Source organism: Scyliorhinus canicula, chromosome 7 (genome assembly GCF_902713615.1).
Source record: "Scyliorhinus canicula chromosome 7, sScyCan1.1, whole genome shotgun sequence".
In the NCBI taxonomy this organism is placed as follows: Eukaryota; Metazoa; Chordata; class Chondrichthyes; order Carcharhiniformes; family Scyliorhinidae; genus Scyliorhinus; species Scyliorhinus canicula.
Window position 1 is genome coordinate 40708894 of NC_052152.1, and position 22344 is coordinate 40731237.

The 22344-nt window shown below is 44.0% G+C and overlaps 1 protein-coding gene across 5 annotated transcripts in view; it reads right to left on the reverse strand.

Annotated features, from left to right (window-relative positions):
- Window positions 1-22344, reverse strand: part of cblb (Cbl proto-oncogene B, E3 ubiquitin protein ligase) — a 238651-nt gene that overhangs the window by 80814 nt on the left and 135493 nt on the right. For all 5 annotated transcript variants that reach the window (XM_038801840.1, XM_038801836.1, XM_038801837.1 and 2 more), the window contains exons 4-7: window positions 17678-17799; window positions 2424-2561; window positions 2190-2277; window positions 1122-1253 (exon numbers count right to left, since the gene is read on the reverse strand). In XM_038801840.1, coding sequence (XP_038657768.1) covers window positions 1122-1253; window positions 2190-2277; window positions 2424-2561; window positions 17678-17799 — 480 coding nt within the window. The remainder of the gene's footprint in view (window positions 1-1121; window positions 1254-2189; window positions 2278-2423; window positions 2562-17677; window positions 17800-22344) is intronic.

A 22344-nucleotide genomic window follows, 5' to 3' on the forward strand; every position in this document is an offset into this window, starting at 1 on the left:
TACAAATTCAGTAAACCTGTCAAGACCAGAGATGCAGAGGTCCTGTCAAAGTTAACACAGGACATTATAAATTTTGCTCAGCAGCCAGGCAAATCGACAGGCGAGTCAGCACTGAATGGTAAAACCAGTGGCTGGAGGATACATCTGCAGTCCTTAAGATACCTCGCAACCGGGATGGAGGGCAAGAGACAGACTGGTTGGTTGGGGTGTGACGTGCACAAGAACTGGTCTTAATAAGAGAAGAAAAGCAGATGAGGTTTGCAGAAGGAACATGCAGAGGTGTGATCAACGTGTAGGCCGTGTGTGGGAGGGGGGTGGGTAGAGAAGGGTCACAATCAGCAGAGGGGGCCCAAAGACTTCATCAAGGGGGCAGGGGAGTACTCCAGGTCCTCCTGGCTCACAAAGAATGGTGTGAAAGGCATGCACCTCCTTGAGAATTTAATGCTTGATTTTCCAATAACTCAATTGTTGGTTATAAATCAGCAACATGTGTTTATCTGCCTACTTACAAGCTTCCACGATAAAAGTGCATTCAGAAAATGCTGGTAAATGTTTTGTACTGAATTATGCCATTCTATTTTACAGTGAATTGTTCCCAAAATCTTAAGCAAATTTGGAAAGTTCAAATACTTTATGTTTATTTTAAAATAACTTCAAAGCTACTAGATTTTTTTTAAAAACTAGAATATGGACATGAATCTATTACTCTGAGGGATTACATTTCCCTGCTTAAGTGAAAACATAATATTTTAGGAGACAGAACTTCCTGTAGGTTATGATAGCTTGTGCTTTCAATTTTCTGTGCATGTAACTTTTGATTTTAAATCCATCGCAGATTTTCTTTTGGCTGCTGAGGAATTCCCTAACTGTGGGAGAATTTCTCCAGCTCATCCAAAAGCAGGGTACTTTACCATTACATTTTTCACAGTTTATTCAAGTGTTGGAGGGGTGGGGGGGCACGAGAGAGAGAAAGAGAGCGGCGATGGCATTTGGCCTTTCCCACCTATCTTCCAAATATGGAACTCAGAAGCTATTGTCCAGCCTTACCTCTCCTTGATTGATACAAATGAAATGAAGTGTGCAAAAAATCTATGTGAAGTCCATACTCTAGGCTCACGTACCTGCCATGCTGTCAGACAAGAGGTGCACATTAAGTGACCGCACGGCTCTATTTTCACGTCCTTATCATTCTCAGCACAGATCTTACACAACTGAAATGTGGAGCCCATCTCACAATACAGCTCATATTGTTCCTAGATGATAGAGAAATTTACTCTTTAACACACTTGCAACATGAGTCAGTTAGCAATATCATCAACATACATTTTCAGAAAAGAAAGCCATAAAGCCAAAGTGCTCCCAGTCCTCTGCTCTGGCTAATCTGTAACCAAGTCAATCAAAGGATAGAACAAGACTGCCCTGGTATGGCATACAATCCTGTCCCCACCTCCATCTGTATAAAAGCTGCCCTTGAAATCCTTCAAGGGTTAAGCGCAAGTCTTTGAAATCTGATGAGGCGCCTTTGTTAGTGTTAAGCAAATTACGATATTACAATGTTCGGATGCTTGAAAAACATACAGTAAGAAATGACATGGCACTTGACTCAGGGTGCAAATCTGGCAGTGGACTCAGTCCATGCCTTCACAATGAAACTGGTCACTACCCTAATTTACTGCAGGCAACAGTCTCAACTTGCCACTGTGCAAGACATTAAGATCAGCCAGACTGGGTGCCGGCTGGGTCGTAAAGAAATGACAAAGGGAGACAAGCAGTGGCTGGCTACAACTTACCAATTCAATGTACAGCTCTGGCCCTTCCAGTTCCACAATAACACAAGTAAAAACCCTAAAACTTACCTTTCTGATGGCACTCTCCAGCATTCTCCTTAAGGGACACTGGTATACTGCCAGGCGCCTAAGAAAACTGAACACACTATCTGCAACACATGGCACTTGTTATTTGCAAGCAGGCTTAAGGCTGGCTATCATTAAATGCGGTGGCCCAATACATGCCCTGTATTATGCTGAATATGCAGCAGTTTTTACTAATATGACGAGCAGCTCACTTCTGGCGCAGAATGAACATGTGCAAGTTGCCTCCTACATTGGAGCCGTAAAACGGGCACAGCAAAATCCAGTTTCTAGGTCACAAGTAAGACTCAAACTACATCTGGAGGTCAGTCATCTTACCTGTGTGACCTTTATGTGATCATGAGGTGTTGGCTCACACAATCCAGTTAGATCTGGATTGTAACTCCGTCCATCCGGGTATAAATAACTAAATAAAATGATAAATTATTTACATAGTTACAGCAATCAAATCACAGTTTTGACATTAAAACAGATTTTGGCATTATTACTTCAGTGTTATTTTACTGCTGTTCAGAAATTAAAATAAAGAAAATGTAATTAATAGATACATACAATCCTTCTCGGCATCCATCTATTAGGGCTTGGAAGAGGGGTTTGTTGTGTGGAATTGTCTGCAAGATGTTTCCATCATTTGTGACATAGCCAATGGCCCACTGGCCAAGCCGAGTGCAGCTGAGTCTAAAGATGTAGCTGAGGCACAAACAGAAAATAAAATAACGTATGATGCAAAATTCCTCTTCCCGGAACATTGTCATTGAATCATTTTCAGAAACTCCCAGATGACAATTAAACTAAGGAATCAAACATTCCAGTTACTCAGACTGCACAAATGAGTTCTTTTTTAAAAACATCGATATCTGATACCTTAAAAATAGTGTATTTTACCATCATTTTGAAAGGTGAAGGCTAAAACAGGAATAATTACTTTAGGGAGTCATCAAAATGCCAATCACAGCCATTAAAAGCATTGAACAAACTCCAGACACTCCACTAACGGCAGAAGTGCTTTCTACTACCTCGGCTAAGAAATTTGATAAATACTGGAGGATTTTATTGGAGGGCCTCCGGATATCAATGGAAGAGGCCTTGGCCCCCATCTGAGCAGCTGCGGAGAAAACCAATGAAACCGTGAAAGCCCACGGAGCCACGATAAAATAAATGGAGTGACGAGCTTGCTTCACTTGTATTGGAGCAGTTTTCAGTGGCTAAAGTGAACAAGTCGTTCAAGGCCAAGGCGGACGATCTAGGAAATTGGTCTAGGAGTCAAAACATTTGAATTTTGCGGCTTCTGGAGGGGATGGAAGGTCCAAATCCCATGGATTACTTCGCGGATACATTTGGTAAGATGGTGGGTGAGGGCGGACTCACATCCCGTCCCGATCCTACTGTAAACTCTGGCAGAGGCCCGTGTCCAAGGATCCACACGTGGGGTGATAGTAAAGTTCCATAGCTTCAAGGAGACAAGAGTGGGTTCTGAGATGGGCAAAGGAACATCGGGACTGCAAATGGGAAGGCCACACCATCAGGTTCGACCGAGACGTGGGAGCGGAGCTGGCAAAGAAAAGTACCGTGTTCAATAGAGACAAGGCCACCCTATATAAAAGTGGAGTCTGGTTCAATGTGGTTGACCCGGTTCGACACAATGTAACTTTCGATGAAAAGTTATCTGGCGCAGCGAGAGAGGTGGACTCCTTTGTTAAAAAACACAAGTTGGGCGCTGTGTAATTTAGTTTTTGGGAAGGGCATGGTGATTTGTTGCATTGTTGTGGTTTCATGTTTGTTCTTGTATTTTCGTGATCTTGTTGGGGTTGGATTTTTATAGTTCTTGCTTTGGGGTTTAGTTCGAGGCGAGGTTCGATTTTATGATAATAAAGAGCTCCTTTCAGAGAGCAGGATTTATGGGTATTAGTATTTTGTTGTTTGTAACCATTTTTCTTAACTCTCGTTGGGAGCCTCCCTGCTAACTTAAGAGTTAGTTAACGGGAGCAGTTTTGAAGAGTTGGCTCCAGCTCATTGGAGTTCTTGCTTTGTTTAGGTTTGTTAGAAGTAGATTTTAGTTCTTTGTGTTTGCCTTGGTCACCTTGAACAGTAGGGATTGTAAGGCCCACTGAAAAGGTCGAGAATATTTTCTCAATTTCTGAGCTTTATCACCAATGTGCTGTTTTTGCAAAAGCCCTATTTGCAGGTGAAGGATCAGACAATGCTGCGGAAGGATGGGTAGGTAGGCCTTTCATTCAGGTGTCAATGGTAGGGCCAGGGAAGCGGCAACATTAATTAATAAAATAGTTCAGTTTTCTGTCTCTAAGATTTTAGCCGACCCCAACGGCAGACAGGTTATTGTCTGTAGCTCTCTGGTGGGCATGGTGGTTACGGTTAATATCTACACCCCGAACTGGAACATTATGAATTTTTTTAATAATCTGTTGGCTTCCTTCCCCGATTTTGATTTGCATCACCTCATTTTGGGTGGGGACCTAAATTGAGTCCAGGACACTAGACTGGATCGTTCCAAGCCCAGAGTTCTAGCTCTAGGGTGGCCAGAGCTTAGTTGTCTTTCATGGTGCAAATGGAAGATGGGATGGAGCCAGATGATAATTCTTTTCCTTTTTCTTGCCTGCTCATCAGGTATATTCGCTGGTCGATTTTTTTCATGGTAGATAGATTTCCCCACTCTTCATTGGTGGTGGTTTGAGTACTCAGTGATTGTGAGATCATACCATGCTCCGCACGTTGTTGTTTTGGGGCTAGAATTAGGTCCCTCCCAACATCCGCCATGGAGGTTAGACGCAACATTACGAGCAGATAAGAAATTTTGTGAAGGCGTGTCCACTGCCATTGAGGGCTATATAAAATTTAATAAAACTGAGTAAATTCCACCTTCCATGCTGTGGGAGGCTCTTAAGGTGATCCTCAGGGGGGAAACGATCTATGAAGCGCATGTGGTGAGGACAGAGGGTGGAGCAGCAGAGGCTGGTGGACTCCACTCTTGAGATGGACCACCAGTACTCTCTTGACCATACCACAGAGTTGTTGGCAAGTGGGAAAAAGCTGCAAACAGAATTTGAGCTATTGTCAATAGGCAGAACGGTAGGCAAGCTGCAATGCTCAAAGGGCATGTTTTACAAACATGGGAGAAGGCCATCGTCTTTTGGCTCACCAGTTAAAGCAGCAAATGGCCTCACGGGAAATAATACAATAAGCAATTCAAGTGGTAGCCTGGTTCCCACCCCTTCTCAGATTAATGCAGCTTTTAATCGTTCTATCGTGATCTTTAGAAATCGGAGCATCCGGCTGAGGGATCAGCCATGACTGATTTTTGGACAGCCTATCCATCCCAACTGTGGAGGTGGATAGCAATAAGTTGGAATCCCCGTTAAACCCAGATGAAATTTAAAATGTATTGGTTTGACACAGACTGGTAAAGCCCTGGTCCAGGTGGCTTTCCGATTGAATTTCTCAAAATAGCTGGTACTTTTAATTCTGGACATGTTTGATGACTCCTTATCCCGGGGTTTGTTGTCCTCTACCCTCACACAGGCCTCCAGAAGGACAAAAGATTGTGGGTTGTACCGACATCTCTCACTCTTGAATGCGGATGTTATTTGCCACGGTGTTGGCACTTTAGCTGGAGCCCTGCCTCCCAGAGGTAATCTCGGAGGATCAGACAGGCTTCGTTAAGGATCAACAATTGACGGCCAATATACATCGCCTGCTAAATATTGTCCTTTTCCATTCCCCGGTGGTGGCTGAACAGGATGATCATTTCTCTGGATGGCAAGAAAACATTTGATAGAGTGGAGTGGGAGTATCTGTTTGAGATTCTTGGGAGGTTTGGCTTTGGCCTCAAATTTATTTCCTGGATTCCACTACTGCACAATGCCCACATTGCTGGTGTTCATACAAATGTCCTGAAGTTTGGTTAGTTTCCATTGAATAGGGGCACAAGTCTGTTTGCTTTGGCAATAAAACTGCTCACTATAGCACCTCGGTCCTCTATTAACTGGAGTGGGATAAATTGGGAGGAGTGCAGTATCGGGTGTCCCTTTATGCAGCTGACCTACTTCTCTATATTACGGACCCAATACCTTCCGTGGGCAAGATAATAAAGCCACTTAGTATTTCTGGCTCCTTCTCTGTTTCCCGGTCAACCAGAGAGCCCAACTGGGGACGTTACCTTTTCACCTTGCTAAGACTAGCTTTTGCTATTTGGGGTCCAGGTGGCCCACAATTGAGCCTTGTTTCATGAATTAAATTACACTAATCTAATTGACAGTATGAAAACAGACTTGCAGAGGCAGGATAACCTCCCCTATCTTTGGCGGGTAGACCATAGAATTCCTACATTGCAGAAGGAGATTTGGTCCATCGTGTCTGCACCAATGCTGCACCCTACCCAAGCCGACTCCCCCACCCTATGCCTGTAACCCATCTAACCTACAGGTAGGGTTCAGACTATTAAAATGAACGTGTTACCTTGATTTTTCTTTTTCTTTAAATGTCTCCCCAAACCCTTTTTTATTAAAACTCAACAAATTATCGTACTCCTTTATCTGGGTGGGTAGGACTCCCAGAATCCGTGGGGCTCTGTTCCAAAGAGGCAGACAATCTGGGGGCTTGGCCCCGCCCATTTGGAATTTGGAAGCAGTTCAGGCACCACTTCAAGCTCTGTTCCTGGTCTTCATTAGCCCCCATCTGCAACAATCATCTTTTGCACCAGCGGGTTTGGACTCGACGTTTAAGTCTTAGGCGGGGAAGGATCTGGAGAGGTTTGGAGATCTGTTCATGGTTGGGAGGTTTGTTAGTTTTATAGAACTGGCTAAGAAATTTCAACTGCCAGATTCCGGTCTTTTCAGGTATTTTCGAATTTATAACTTTTTATGCAAGACTTTCCTCTCCTTTCCCTTGGCACCATCCTCTTCCCTGTTGGCCGGGTCTGACGGGAGGACTATTTTGGGCATACAAGGACATATCCTTTCAATGGCATCTATTCTGTTGAATAAGGTGATGATGAAATGGGAGAGTGAATTGAGTCCCATTCTAGACGACGAGATATGGAATGAGGCCCTTCACAGGGTCATCTCCATGTCTTCATGAATTCAATCAAACGTAGCCGAACACATGATGTTGTACAGGAAGCATCTGACCAAAGCAAGGATGAGCAGATTCTTCCCTGGGTTGGAGGATAAGTGCGAGTGCTGTTCTCGGGGGCCGGCTAACCATACACATATATTCTGGTCCCGTCCCAAGTTAGTAAGCTTTTGGGCTTTTCTTTAACACCATGTCGGAGATACTCTGTGTAGATTTAGATCCATGTCTGCTGAAGATCAAATTTGGGGCGTCGGACTCACCCGTGCTTCAGTTGGGGGTGAAGGCGGATGTCCTCACTTTTGTCTTATTGATAACCCAGAGACGAGTTCTGGAGGTCTCCTACTCCGTCTGGTGCTTTGGCTTGGTTGGGTGACCGCGTGTCTTTTTTACATTTGGAGACGGTCAAGTACACCATTCGAGGGTTGGTGGAGGGATTCTACCCAACATGGCAGCCATTCATTTCCTTTTTAAGGAGCTAGTCACTGACTGCTTTGGGGGGGTTTAGTTTAGTTTTTGGGTTAAAGTTGATATGTGGTTTTGCGTTTTTATCTTTCCTCTACTGTGTATTTCTGTTTCACTGTTTCGGGTGATTTTGTTCAAGATTAAAAAATTTTAATAAACATAATTGTTTTCAACAGATGCACTTCAACAACTCACCCAAGGTTCCCCAAGACAGCCCCTTCCAAACATGCAATTTCTACCACCAAGAACAGGGGCAGTAGATGCATGGGAACACCACCACCTGCAAACTCCCCTCCAAGACACCACCATCCAGACTTGGAACTATATTGTCATTCCTCCACTGTCACTGGGTCAAAAATCCTGGAACTCCCTCCCTAACAGCACTCTGGGTGTACCTACACCACATGAACTTTAACGGTTCAAGAAGGCAGCTTACCAATACCTTCTAAAGGGCAATTAGGGATGGGTAGTAAACGCTGGCCTAACCAACCACATCCCACGAAAGAACAGGGCCGGCACAGTGGCTAGCACTACTGCCTCACAGCGCCAGGGACCCGGGTTCAATTCCGGCCTTGGGTCACTGTCTGTGTGGAGTTTGTGTGTTCTCCCCGTGTCTGCGTGGGGTTCCTCCAGGTGCTCCGGTTTTCTCCCAAAAGTCCAAAGAGATGCAGGTTAGGTGGACTGGCTATGACAAACTATCCCTCAAGTGTCCATGGATGTGCAGGTTAGGTTATGGGGTTACAGGGATAGGGTGGTGTGGATGGGGGAGCAGACTTGATGGGCGAAATGGCCTCGTTCTGCACTGTGAGATTCTGAGAGTAAAAGTGAACAGTTTAAAAATACAGCTAACGTCTTTCGTTTGAATAAAATCATTCACAAATATTCTCTTTTCAGTACAAGGGATAATTTAGATGAGTTTTAGAAAGTAATACACAATAGAAGAGTAAGATGCAGAGAGACTAGTAACTAGTGGGGCAGCACGGTAGCATGGTGGTTAGCATAAATGCTTCACAGCTCCAGGGTCCCAGGTTCGATTCCCGGCTGGGTCACTGTCTGTGCGGAGTCTGCACGTCCTCCCCGTGTGTGCGTGGGTTTCCTCCGGGTGCTCCGGTTTCCTCCCACAGTCCAAAGATGTGCGGGTTAAGTGGATTGGCCATGCTAAATTGCCCGTAGTGTCCTAAAAAGTAAGGTAATGGGGGGGGGTTTTGGGTTACGGGTATAGGGTGGATACGTGGGTTTGAGTAGGGTGATCATGGCTCAGCACAACATCGAGGGCCGAAGGGCCTGTTGTGTGCTGTACTGTTCTATGTCTATGTCTAGTGGTTCCTTTGCTTTAGTTTAAACTGCTGGTTCAACTCCCTCACAATAATCAAAGTTTTATGCTAATTTCCAAATACACAATTTATATTTAGACTTTTAAACCAGATACAAACTCTTAGTAGACAGCTTAATTCTACTATGAGAACACTATTATTAAGTATTACTTAATTAAGTATTTGATCACACATGTTTTCTATCATGAACAGCTGAAAAAGGCCACAAGCATGTAATGCAGATTAGGTAAATGTAAATAGCCATAAAAAGCAGCATCTGCAACATTAACCAAATCAAAGGAGGAAAAAGTTACAGCACTGATTGATATTTAAGTCCTCAAGTCGATAATTTAACAGAAGTAACTTGAACCATTCTTTAAGTAAATACATACACATTAATACATTAGAACCTGCGCTCATCATGATTTTTTTATTTAAATCTCTCCTTCATCTCTTTCCTGCAGCCACAGATTCATGGGTGCTGACAGCCTTCTATTATTATGCCAAAGTAACTATTCTCCATGTAATCAGCAACAGGATGTGTATTGGTTGCGGGGCATCTCCGCTCGTCCTGGACTTGTCTTCAAGCAATGCTCATACAGTTGTGCCTCTACCAGATGATGTCGGGTGCCTCGACCAGATGTAGGATAGCAATCATGAACAGATTCCTGGCTGTTTTTGCCCAACCTAAGGGTATTAAGTTCATTTAGCATCCTTACCATCATATTTTCTATTTGCAATCTTCCTAGTCTGCACATTTTGGCATAAGGGATCACAAAGAAGGATAGTAGCATTACTCTACAAGTAGGTTTCCTCGCCGTTCTCAAATTTGCTTCATTTCAACAAGAACTAAGTTCCAGAAAATTCACAAATTCATTTCATATGACAATGCCATGATCAGCTTGTGATAGAGGGGGGGGGGGGGGGGATCGGATCTTTCTTAGATTTCAAATCAGAGGAAAAATCAGGTCCCAAAGATCCCAGATATATTTGGATAAAATCCATTCCAAAATAAAATAAGATTATCAATACCAATGTTTAAGGACCAAAGTCCATTCACAGCGTGATTGATAACAAATGAGGCAAGCAATATCGCACATCATTTACTTTCCTTTGATCAGCAATGAATTTTCCAATTTAATGCCTCAGTTGAACTGCTGGTCCAACTCCCTCACAAGATTTGATTTATTTTCACTGAAATCCAGTGCAATAGATTAGCAAAACACTACTCTGATGAGGAATTTATCAGTTTGAAGGAGACATTTCTTCTGATATAAAACACCAATTGGTTCTTAAGCAAACATGTACTCCATTAGAACTAGTCAGGTGCCATGCTTATAACAATTTAATTATATCTGGTAAATTTGCACACTGTTCAACAGATTTTCTACTAAATGTATTTATTTAAATTCCCTTTTAATTTCTCATATCCACTTCACTTCATGCTACATTTGACAGTATACTCAAAGCTAAATAAACGAATATTGGACCCGATTGTAACACAATAACCAAGTAGGATTTGGGTTATAGTTCAGAATTAAGATTTTCTTGAATCACAAACTCAAAAATAGCCACGGGCTAATGGTAGAACCTGGTTTAAAAAAGACCTATCAATAGATGTTGGTGTTGATTTCAAAAAGTGAACACAGGATCCCAGTTTACAATTAGATAGATTAGAAAAATAAATTAGGGCGGCATGTGGCGCAGTGGTTAGCACTGGGACTGCAGCGCTGAGGACCTGGGATCGAATCCCGGCCCTGGGTCACTGTCCGTGTGGAGTTTACAAATTCTCCCCGTGTCTGCGTGGGTTTCACCTCCACAACCCAAAGATGTGCAGAGTAGGTAGATCGGCCACGCCAAATTGTCCCCGAATTGGAAAAAATAAATAAATAATTGGCTGCTCTAAATTTATTTTAAAAAGGAAAAAAGAAATTGTCATGAAAAATCACTTCTGACAAGAATTCATCTTGAATTATTGTTATATAATGAGAACCTAAATTTATGTCCACTTTCCAAAACAGCGTACATTTCGCTTTGATTGAGAGCTAGGGCAAAGTAGGCATAAATGCATTCAAGCACATGATAGCACAGAACTTGAATATTACCTCAAAAGGCTGTGGATGATGGGTCTGTTAAATAATGGTTAAAAAATAGATAACACCATTGAGGGTACCAAAGACTCAGTGGTCTCTCCTGTTCATAATCTTTGAAATATCCCTTCCATACAAATGTACATCAAAGCCTGTGACTTAAGACCTGAATGAATACCCAGCCACATGCATCCTGTTCTTGTTTCACAAGGTAGATAATTTGAACCATAATGTACTGAAAACCAAACTGAGGGCATTAATTACCCAGATTACTTAACATACACTGAGCTACATTGTTTACCATTATTTAACTGTTAAGAGACTTGGCATCAAACATGAATGCTAGAATGTGCAGAGCCAAAATATAAATGAGTACAGCGTGAACACAGTAGGATGTTGGCAAAGCTTTACTAAAGGCAAATACTAGGATGTGCCCTGAGCTTCCAGATTATATTCCAGCAACATGCAAATAAATGCTTTATACAGAGTTAACGGTCTATTATACTTTGTCAGACATAACTATTACAATTAAAGGTAATAAATCCCACCTTTCGGCAAAGTAGGTTTGACAGTTTAGATACTTTATGTAGCCGAGCTTATGTTCACAAACAGGGCAAAATGAATTGAAGGCAATCTAAGTAGACCATATGGTACAGAAATAAACAGCCGGGTATCACAGAGAAACATTAAACTCCAGAATATCATAAGCTTCCCAAATTGCAAATCAGGTGTATAATAGATAACATATGGCACCACAAGCAATTTCCGATAAACAGATCTTATCCAAATCACAGAATAAATGCAAAATTTAAATTTTGTACAATTTTAGTAAACATCATAGATAGAGAAGTTATCCAAACAACTGACTTTCATTAGAAATATTTTGAATGTCAGAAGTCATTAATCAATCCAGTATTTACATTCATCCAAAGGTTGCAACATAAAGGATGCATGAAAATGATAATTCAGCCCATTAAACTCAGCCACAGACCATGTACAATAGACTAGTGGTCACAGAATGGACTAACAACCTGGACAACATGAATTCAAATTCAACAATGGTAAACTGCGAAATGTAACTCAAGTCTGGTCATTTGTACGGTAGCAATGCAAAAATGGCTATAAAAGCTGGACGATTAAATCTCAAATCCCCAATTGTTTCACTGAATTCTTTCAGGAAGGGACCTGCTGCTGACCTACATGTCCAGTCCTATTGTTGATTTTTAATATTTTCAGGTAAATTAAGGAGGGCAATACATACTGTGTCACTCTCAAATAATAAATATAAAACCGCTTCACTGAAGTAAATCTCCACTCAACCTTCCAAAAACCTATATCCTAAAATAGGGCAAATCGAGCCAAATTCCAAAACATCTATTCAATCCTCTGTGCCACACTGTTGATACTAACCCAAATTGATATTCATGGCTCAAGCAAACCAGGAGCCATCACACATTAAGTTATCTCCAGCCATACCTCACCCTGGAATCTTCAAACTCAGTCATGACCAGATATTTAGCTTGTTCTTTTTACAAAAGGTATTAGATACAATGGATGGACTACACACCAGGATTCTGAAGGAGATTGTGGAGGCATTGGTGATAATCTTTCGGGAATCACTGGAAGCAGGGAGGGTCCCAGAGGATTGGAAAATGACTAGTGTAATACCCCTGTTTATGAAGAGAGGGAGGCAGAAGACAGGAAATTATAGGCCGATGAGCCTGACTTGGTCGTTGGTAAGATTTTAGAATCTATTATTAAAGATGAGAGGAGTACTTAGAAGTGCATGGTAAAATAGGACTGAGTCAGCACGGCTTCATCAAGGGGAGGACATGCCTGACAAATCTTGAGAGGAGGTATCGAGGAAGTTAGAGAGAACTAGGCGAACCAGTGCACATGACCTACTTAGATTTCCAGGAAGCCTTCGAGAAGGTTCCATACAGGAGGCTGCTAAATAGGATAAAGTGCCAATGGTGTTAGGTGCAAGGTACTGGCATGGATAAAGGATTGGCTGACTGGCAGAAGGCCAGGATAAAGGGGTCCTTTTCAGGATGGTAGGTGGTGACTAGTGGTGTTCCACAGGGGTCAGTGTTGGAACCACAGCTATTCACGATGTATATCAATGATGTGGAAGAAGGAACTAAGGGCATTGTTGCTAAGCTTTCAGGTGATACAAAGATATGTAGAGGGACAGGTAGTATTGAGGAAGCAGGCAGGCTGCAGAAGGACTTGGACAGGCTAGGAGAGTGGACAAAGAAGTGTCAGATGGAATACAATGTGGAAAAGTGTGACGTAATGCACTTTGGTAGGAAGGAGAAGCATAGACTATTTTCTAAATGGGAAACGGCTTTGGAAATTAGAAGCACAAAGGGACTTCAGAGTCCTAGTTCAAGATTCTCCAACGGTTAACATGCAGATTCAGTTGGCAGTTAAGGCAATGTTATTTATCAAGTGGGTGAAGCTGCTGTATTCGGCCCCGATGGCGAGTGTGGTTACAAACGGGAGGAGGTCGGAGTATTTTGGGCTCCATCGAGGTACCAGGCAGGGATGCCCCCTATCCCCCTTACTATTTGCATTAGCGATCGAACCGTTGGCGATGGCACTGAGGGGTTCAGGGGGTTGGAGAGGACTGACAAGGGGAGGGGAGGAGCATCGGGTATCACTCTATGCGGATGATTTGTTGCTGTATGTGGCGGATCCGGAAGGGGGAATGCCGGAGGTAATGGAAATACTAGCGGAGTTTGGGGACTTTTCGGGATATAAATTAAATGTGGGTAAAAGTGAGGTCTTTGTGATACACCCGGGAGATCAGGGGGAGGGAATTGGGCGGCTCCCCTTTAGGAGAGCAGTAAAGAGCTTCAGGTACTTGGGGGTGCAGGTGGCAAGGAACTGGGGGACCCTCCACAAGCTGAACTTTTCAAGGCTGGTGGAGCAGATGGAGGAGGAGTTCAAGAGGTGGGACATGGTACCGCTGTCGCTAGCAGGGAGGGTGCAGTCAGTCAAAATGACGGTCCTCCCGAGGTTCTTGTTTCTGTTCCAGTGCTTGCCCATCTTCCTCCCCAGGGCCTTCTTCAAGAAGGTAACTAGCAGCATTATGGGCTATGTGTGGGCGCATGGCACCCCTAGAGTGAGAAGGATTTTCTTGGAACGGAGTAGGGACAGTGGAGGATTAGCGCTACCCAATCTTTCCGGATACTACTGGGCGGCGAACGCATCGATGGTGCGCAAGTGGGTGATGGAGGGGGAGGGGGCAGCTTGGAAATGTATGGAGAGGGCGTCCTGCGGCAATACAAGCCTGGGGGCGCTAGTAACGGCACCATGGCCGCTCCCCCCCACAAGGTATACCACGAGTCCGGTAGTGGCGGCCACCCTTAAAATCTGGGGGCAGTGGAGGCGACACAGGGGGGAAGTGGGGGGTCTGATGGCGGCGCCACTGAGAGGGAACCACAGATTTGTCCCGGGGAACACTGGCGGGGGATTCCAGAGCTGGCACAGGGCGGGCATCAGGCAACTGACGGACATGTTCATAGAGGGGAGGTTTGCGAGCCTGGGAGAGCTGGAGGAGAAATTTGAGCTCCCCCCGGGGAACACGTTTAGATACCTGCAGGTGAAGGCATTTGCCAGACGACAGGTGGAAGGATTCCCCTTGCTTCCCGATGGAGGGGCGAGTGATAGGGTGCTGTCAGGGGCCTGGGTCGGAGAAGGGAAGGTCTCGGACATCTACAAAATAATGCAGGAGGTGGAGGAGGTACCGATAGAGGAGCTGAAAGACAAGTGGGAAGCGGAGCTGGGAGAGCAGATAGAAGATGGGACATGGGCGGATGCCCTAGAGAGGGTCAATTCGTCGTCGTCGTGCGCAAGGTTGGGCCTCATCCAATTTAAGGTGCTGCACAGAGCCCATATGACGGGGACTAGGATGAGTCGGTTCTTCGGGGGGGGAGGACAGGTGTGTTAGGTGTTCGGGAAGCCCTGCGAACCATGTACATATGTTCTGGATGTGTCCAGAGGGTGGGGGGGTGCGCGCGGGGGAGGGCGTGGGGAGGTTTTTCCAGGGGGGACTTGTGGTGTTATAATTTAAAATGTAATAGGGGTAAATGTTTGTATCGAAAAATTTCAATAAAAATTATTTAAAAAAAAAAAAAAGAAGGCAATGTTAGCATTCATGTCAAGAGGGCTGGAGTACAAGAGCAGGGATATACTGCTGAGGCTGTATAAGGCTCTGCTCAGACCCCAATAGGAGTATTGTGAGCAGTTTTGGGCCCTGTATCTAAGGAAGGATGTGTTGGCCTTGGAGGGAGTCCAGAGGAGATTCAAAAGAATGATCCCGGAATGAAGGACATATGAGGAGTGGTCGAGGATTCTGGGCCTGTACTCGATGGGGTTTAGAAGGATGAGGGGGTTCTCATTGATACTTACAGAATACGGAGGCCTAGATAGAGTGAACATGGAGAGGGTGTTTCCACTAGTAGGAAAAACTAGAACCAGAGAGCACAGCCTCAGACTGAAGGGATAATCGTTTAAAAGAGAAAGGAGGAGAAATTTCTACAGCCAGAGGTTGGTGAATCTGTGGAACTTATTCCGCAGAAGGCTATGGTGTCGAAGCCACTGAGTGTCTTTAAGACAGAGATAGATAGATTCTTGATTAATAAGGGGATCAAGGCTTATGGGGAGACTGCAGGAGAATGGAGATGAGAAATATATCAGCCAGGATCGAATGGAGCAGACCCGATGGGCCGAATGGCCTAATTCTGCTCTTGTGTCTTATTAGTTTTTTTTAAACTCGGTAGTTATTTCCATGAATCCATAAATCAAATGAAAAACACACTTTTCATTTCAAACCATAATCTAGGTGATATAACAATGTATTCAGTTTAACCAATTGGCATAAACAAAATATTACAAGTCACAATCTAATACCATGCTATTCTTTTCTAGATACATTAAGCCCCATTTAATGCTGCACCATTCAACACTGCCCAATTTAACGTTGTCTCACTTTAATATCAGTTCGTTAATGAGGCCTGTATTCTCATTGAGCGCCACCTGACGAAGGGCCGTATAACTGATCAGCGCCATTTTGGAGTGGCCTCTGCTGCTCCTGCCTCTTTCTCTTACTGCCGACCATCCGACTTGCAGCCTCTTATTGCCAGCTCACAGACTCTGCTGTTTCTTAACCCACCCTCTCGTTGCTGCCGCTTGGATTTGCAACCTATTCTGCTCTCCCATACGTTGTTTTCCTCGACTGAGCCCTCACTGATGAGCAAGGGCACATCTCCAGAGCCCTTGCTAAACTGCGAGGATTCAGGAGAGGAAAGTGGCGGGTGGAAACATTTTTAAAAAATCAATTACAACAGTCCCAGCTTGACATTTTTGCTCTTGTGTGACAACTCCAAAACTCCAGCTTTGGATCAGATCTGGACCTTGAACGGGAATGCAGGTTCAGGTGAGGGAAGTGGTGAGTCTGAAAGTTGGGGAGCAGGAGGTTTGGCGAGAGAAAGGATCAGCAAGAGGGTGAGACTGTAAGTCGGATGGTTGGCAGCAAGAGGGTGAGTCAGGGAGTGGGAGAGGCCACACGGCGGAGGGAAGAAAAGTCCATAGCGAACAGGAGGGTCCAAGAGTCGGATGTTTGGCGGGCCGGAGGTTCAGGAAGCAGGATCGGAGGTGAGCATTATCAGGAAACGGAAGGTTATCATTTAATTTTCTATTTTAATTTATTTCATTCTAAAAGTTCTTTCATTTACTAATTTAGGAATTTAGCAATATCAAGTATTTCAACTTACAGAGTACAAGACTTTTCCCTGATGAGAAAGGTTTTACAGCACATTACTAAATCTTTACATTGGCTTTAATGGGGAAAAGGGGAAAACATGATTCGCTTCAAGTTGTTTGACTTAAAGCATCAATTTTCAGGAATACAACTACAAGTTTAAGTGGGGACTTACTGTAACTTTTGTAAATATATCACTTTTTAAAATGTATTTTATTTTCTACTCGTTCATGGGATGTGGGCATCACTGGCTAGGCCAACATTTATTGTCCATCCCTAATTGCTCTTGAGAGGGCATTTATGAGTCACCCATATTGCTGCGGATCTGGAGTCACAAGTAAGCCAGACCAGGTAAAGTAAGAAGTCTCACAAGACCAGGTAAAGACGGCCGATGTCCTCCCCTAAAGGACATTCGTGAACCAGATGGGTTTTTACATTAATCTGCAATGGATTCGTGGTCATCATTAGACCTTTTAATCCCAGATTTTTATTGAATTAAAATTTCAACATCTGCCGTGGTGCAATGTGAACCTGGGGGACCCAGAGCATTACCCTGGGTCTCTAGAATCCTAGACCAGTGACAATACCACTATGGCACCGTCTTCCCAGTCAATAATAGTTAGTCTATCGGTTTAATTACATCCAAAAACTCAATAAAATCCAGCTACCAAAAGGCCCCTTCACCAGTTAGTATGCCATGTTTTGAGTTATTTTGTTTAGATTTTTAAAAATTGGCTACTTTGTGTTGTTGCTGAATAGATCACACCGTCAATGCGTATCCAAAGTTAATTTTGTTTGCCTCCTGAAGCCTACAGCTCAACTGGTAGCTTGTGTTTCATAATAAATTTGATACAAGTATCTGAACTGCAAACACAGGGAGACAGACCGCTGCATAGAACAAATAATTGCCTTTCCAAAACTGTTGTAGGCCAGGAGGAAAAACTATGCTTGCCCTGATTCACCAAGCAACCCCGTTCAATACCTAGCTATTGGATCCCCCCAAAATTGGACTTCCTCCTGATATCGTCCCCAACCACAACCTTAAATTGAAAGTTCAGTTCAATACCACATTTGCTTAGTCCTTACCTGCCAGGTTTGTTGATATATTTTTGAAGCCGAGCTTTCACCTCATCATAGGTGAGAAAAGCCATGTAGCCAGGGTGCGTCACAGCCAAGAAATTCCAATTCCTTAAGATCGAGGTCCAAGGCTAACAATGAAAAACAGTTAACTTTTTTCTACCTGAATAAACAAGGCAACTGATTCAGTTTTTAGTAAACGTACAAAAGAATCTGAAAGACTAAATAAACACCCAATACTAACAGATACCAACCTCCAAACTATTTGAAAACCCACTGCGCAACTTCTTCCAGGCTTTGGCACCCTCAAATTACAGCAAGGTTCTGTATCAGCATTAGTAATAGGCACTTTTGCTGAAACGGTCAATTAAAACTAGATTTTGCAACAATGTACAATTTGTCATGTGCACACGAATAACCTCTAGTCATGAGGCACTTCCCCAACTCTTTTGAAAAAAACATATATTCTGGGCACTCAGGAGGCCACAGAACAGTGGACATTTACAACGTGAAGCTGGGAGGTGAGGGATGCGTGCGCGTGTGTCTGTGTGTGCCTGTGCACCCATCCGCCCGTGTGACCGTCCGTCCGCCTGACCTGTGTGACCGCCCGTCCGGCCTGTGTGACCGTCCGCCCACCCCGGCCTGTGTGACCGTCCGCCCGCCCCGGCATGTATGACCGTCCGCCCGCCCCGGCCTGTGTGACCGTCCACCCGCCTGGCCTATATGACCGTCCGCCCGACTGTCTACCCACCTGTGTGCGTGTCCACCCACCTTTGTGTGTGACTCTGTCTGTAACATTTGGGTAACCAATTAAGGGTCTCTTCCTCCCACCACTGGCATTCAATGATGGCACTATAGCATTTCATATTTAGCACATGCACTGATCTAACTGGAAGGGAAAAAATACGTCTGGTGACCAAAAGGAAATCTAATCTAAAAGACATGCGCTCGCATTTCTCTCAATTTAGTTTCCAAATATATTAGCAAAATATACCACATCCAAATTGTCCAGACTTTAAGAAAACCCGGTCACATTCCCCAAACCCAAATTTCTTTAAAATAAGAAAATTAAAATTATTTAACTTTTATAAAGTTATCTTTGTACCGAAGAGATCTATGTTTATCTGCAGCCTCTCACCGGTCACCCCACTTTACACCCAGCCTAGAATTTTCATATCCATCACTGAATGTGGGAACAGAAACAATTTCATTCAAATGGGAATCTGCCATTTGCGTTCATTTACTTGAAACATGCTTTATGATAAAAGTATCTTTTGTTTAAATTAATGGAGTTAGATTAGTCATACCAATCAGAATAATTTTCTTTAATAGTCATACTGCTGACAATATCAGACAATACGTTTTAACTCTGGTAGCTAAAACGTAGAATGCCCAACTTATATTGTTAAAAAATGTTCCACTAAATTGCAGCACTTCACAGAATTGTTGCAGCACAAGAGGAGGTCAATCAGCTTGTCGTATCTGTGCTGGCTCTCTGAAGGAGCAATTCATCTAGTGCCACTTCTCCACCATTCTCCCCATAGACCTGCACATTCTTCCTAGTCAGCTAATTTCCCCCTGCTCCACCACATTCTCAGACAGTGCACTCACAGCATGATTAAAAACTTTCCTCACCATCACATCTTTTGCCAATTGTCTTAAATCGGTGTTGTCTTGTTTTCAATCCTTCCACCAATGAGAACCGATTATTGCATTAAAGAGGAACATTGGTAATAAAGCTCTCCAAGACAATTCATTTTTGAAAAAAACCAGCATACTATGAGAACCTTCATTATTTCCAATGGGTGGGATTCTCCCAGCTCCGCGCCAGTCGCAAACGGGTCACGCCGCCCCGAGGCCGGGACACGATTCTCCGCAGTGCAGAGAATCAGCGCAATTGGCGCCAGCGTGGTTGGCGCGCGCCAATCGCTCTCCGCAGCCGGCCCACCGATTCTCCAGCCCGGATGGGCCGAGCAGCCGTAGGAAAAGAGCAGAGTCTCGCCGGCGCCATTCTAACCTGCTCAGAGTCGCCGGGACCTCGGCGTGCAAGGGTCGCGTGGCGGCCGGGGGGTGAGAGTGGCCTCCGATGTGGCCTGGCCCGCAATCGGGACCCACTGATCAGCGGGCCAGCCTCTGTGGCTCTGGGCCTCCTTTCCTAAGCGCCGGCCTCAGTAGCCCTGCGCCATGTTGCATCGGGGCCGGCGTGCTGAACGAAGGCACTTTGCATGCGCGCGTTGGCGCCGGCGCAACTGCGCATGCGCGGATCCCGCGACGCACAGTTCGCACCGGGATCTGCAGCTGGAGTTGCACAAACCGTTCCAGCACCATGCTGGGCCCCAATAGGGGCCAGAATTAGACGTGGGAGCGGCCCATTCATGCCGTCGTAAAACGCGACGGCATTTACGACGGCGTGGACACTCTGCTGCGGGATTAGAGAATTCCGGCCACTATATCTGACAAAACACGAGAAACTCAGCTACAGCCAGCGACATTCTTTTTTTTTTTTAAAGCAGCCAATTACTGTTGACTGTTAAAGTTTATTGTTTTCTTTTTGTATATTGTGTGTGTTGTATATCTGTTCATGGAAGGGGAGCCGTATTTATGACTGTATTGTTCTCCGCTTCCTTGCTCCCCTCCCTGTTTGAAAATCAATAAAAAGAGGTTTTTAAAAAAAGAGCAGCCAAAAATATTGGCAACTAAGTGCAATAAGCTCAAAGAGCATTTTTTCATTACAGCATAATATGAAATTTTAATACCACGTTTCCACCAACCCCGTCAACCATTCATAGCATATTGGGAGAATCAGCAATCTTTCTCACAGGGCAGCCCAGGCGCAACATAATACATTTTTGTTGGGAAAACCAGACAAGGATTTTCGAACAGTCTAACTATTAAAGTTCTTGAGGAAGCTGGGCTTCAATTCCTTACATACAGAACATTGATTTTGTAGGTGCAGTGACAGTACATCAGGTAATATTACGTGTAAAATAATTGATTGTGGGATTCCCTCCAAGGTAATACTCGATTTACTCATTTCTAAAATAACCCTTGTGACTTCAAGCACATCCACTCAAATAAAATAGTGTGGTCAGATTTGCTCGAGGGCACACCATAGCCATCTACAATTTGTCACGGTCTTGGTGGGATATGTACATTTTTCAGATCCTCAACTTAGGAATCTATGTCTCTGAATCAGCTTGTTTATGTTAATGTTGCAAGGGAACCTTTCATCTTGCAAGAACTTCTATTTTATGCATTGGTCTCTCCAGCATGACACAGCACAAATAAGGGCATTTAAGTGGTCACTGGATAGACATATGGATGAAAATGGAATAGTGTAGGTCAGATAGGCTTCAGATGGTTTCACGGGTCGGCGCAACATCGAGGGCCGAAGGTCCCGTACTGCGCTGTAATGTTCTATGTTCTAATGTCTATTTCCCCAAGAAGACAACAATTAACTCCGACTGCATTAGATCAGATCAGATCTTGGTCTCCAAGGGCAATTCGAATTGCAAGACAAGTCCCTAAAACTTTGAAACTGGCCATACTGTTTTCTTCTCCACATGTATTCATTTTAATCTTCTTAATCTGCTTTCCCTCCTAGCTTTGGCTCATATGTGAGGTTATCCACTTTGGTAGGAATAACAATAAAAGGGATTATCCAAATGATAAAACATCAAAACATGCTTCTGTGCAGAAGGACCTGGGTGTCCTAGTGCATGAGTCACAAAAAGTTGGTTTACAGATGGAACAGGTGATTAAGAAGGCGAATGGAGTTTTGTCCTTCATTGCTAGAGGGATGGGGTTTAAGACAAGGGAGATTATGCTGCAACTGTATACGGTGTTAGTGAGGCCACACCTGGAGTATTGTATTGGTCTCCTTACCTGAGAAAGGATGTACTGACACTGGAGGGTGTGCAGAAGAAATTCACTAGGTTAATCCCAGGGTTGAGGAGGTTGGATCACGAGGAGAGGTTGAGTAGACTGGGACTGTACCCGTTGGAATTTAGAAGGATGCAGGGGGGGGGGGATAATGAAGGGAATAGATAAGATAGATGTGGGGAGGTTGTTTCCATTGGCGGGTGAAAGCAGAACTAGGGTGCATTGCTTCAAAATAAGGGGAAGTAGATTTAGGACTGAGCCCAGGAAGAACTTCTTCACCCAAAGGGTTGTGAATCTATGGAATTCCCTGCCCAGTGAAGCAGTTGGGGCTCCTTCATTAAATGTGTTCAAGATAAAGATAGATAGTTTTTTGAAGAATAAAGGAATAAAGGGTTATGGTGTTCAAGCGTGAAAGTGGAGCTGAGTCCACAAAAGCTCAGCCATGATCTCATTGAATGGCGGAGCAGGCTCGAATGGCTAGATGGCCTACTCCTAGTTCTAATGTTCTTTTATGTACAGACAAATGGTCGGAATTCTTTCCTCTAGAGCTAATTACTTCTGAAGAACCCAATGAAAGAATACACCAAGTTGTTGAGTTAAATATTGTTCTAACCGTTGGGTTCCCAAACCTTTTTGTTGTTGAGCATATCACTTCCCCCGCTACCTCAGAGTTTCATGTATGCTGAACTCCTCTTTAATAGCTACCAGCATCATGTTCCTCGCTGCAGGAAAACAAGGTTCCCCCTTCACTTAATGCACTCAACCCTTCTTTGTTCGTACCCAGCATCCTCCTC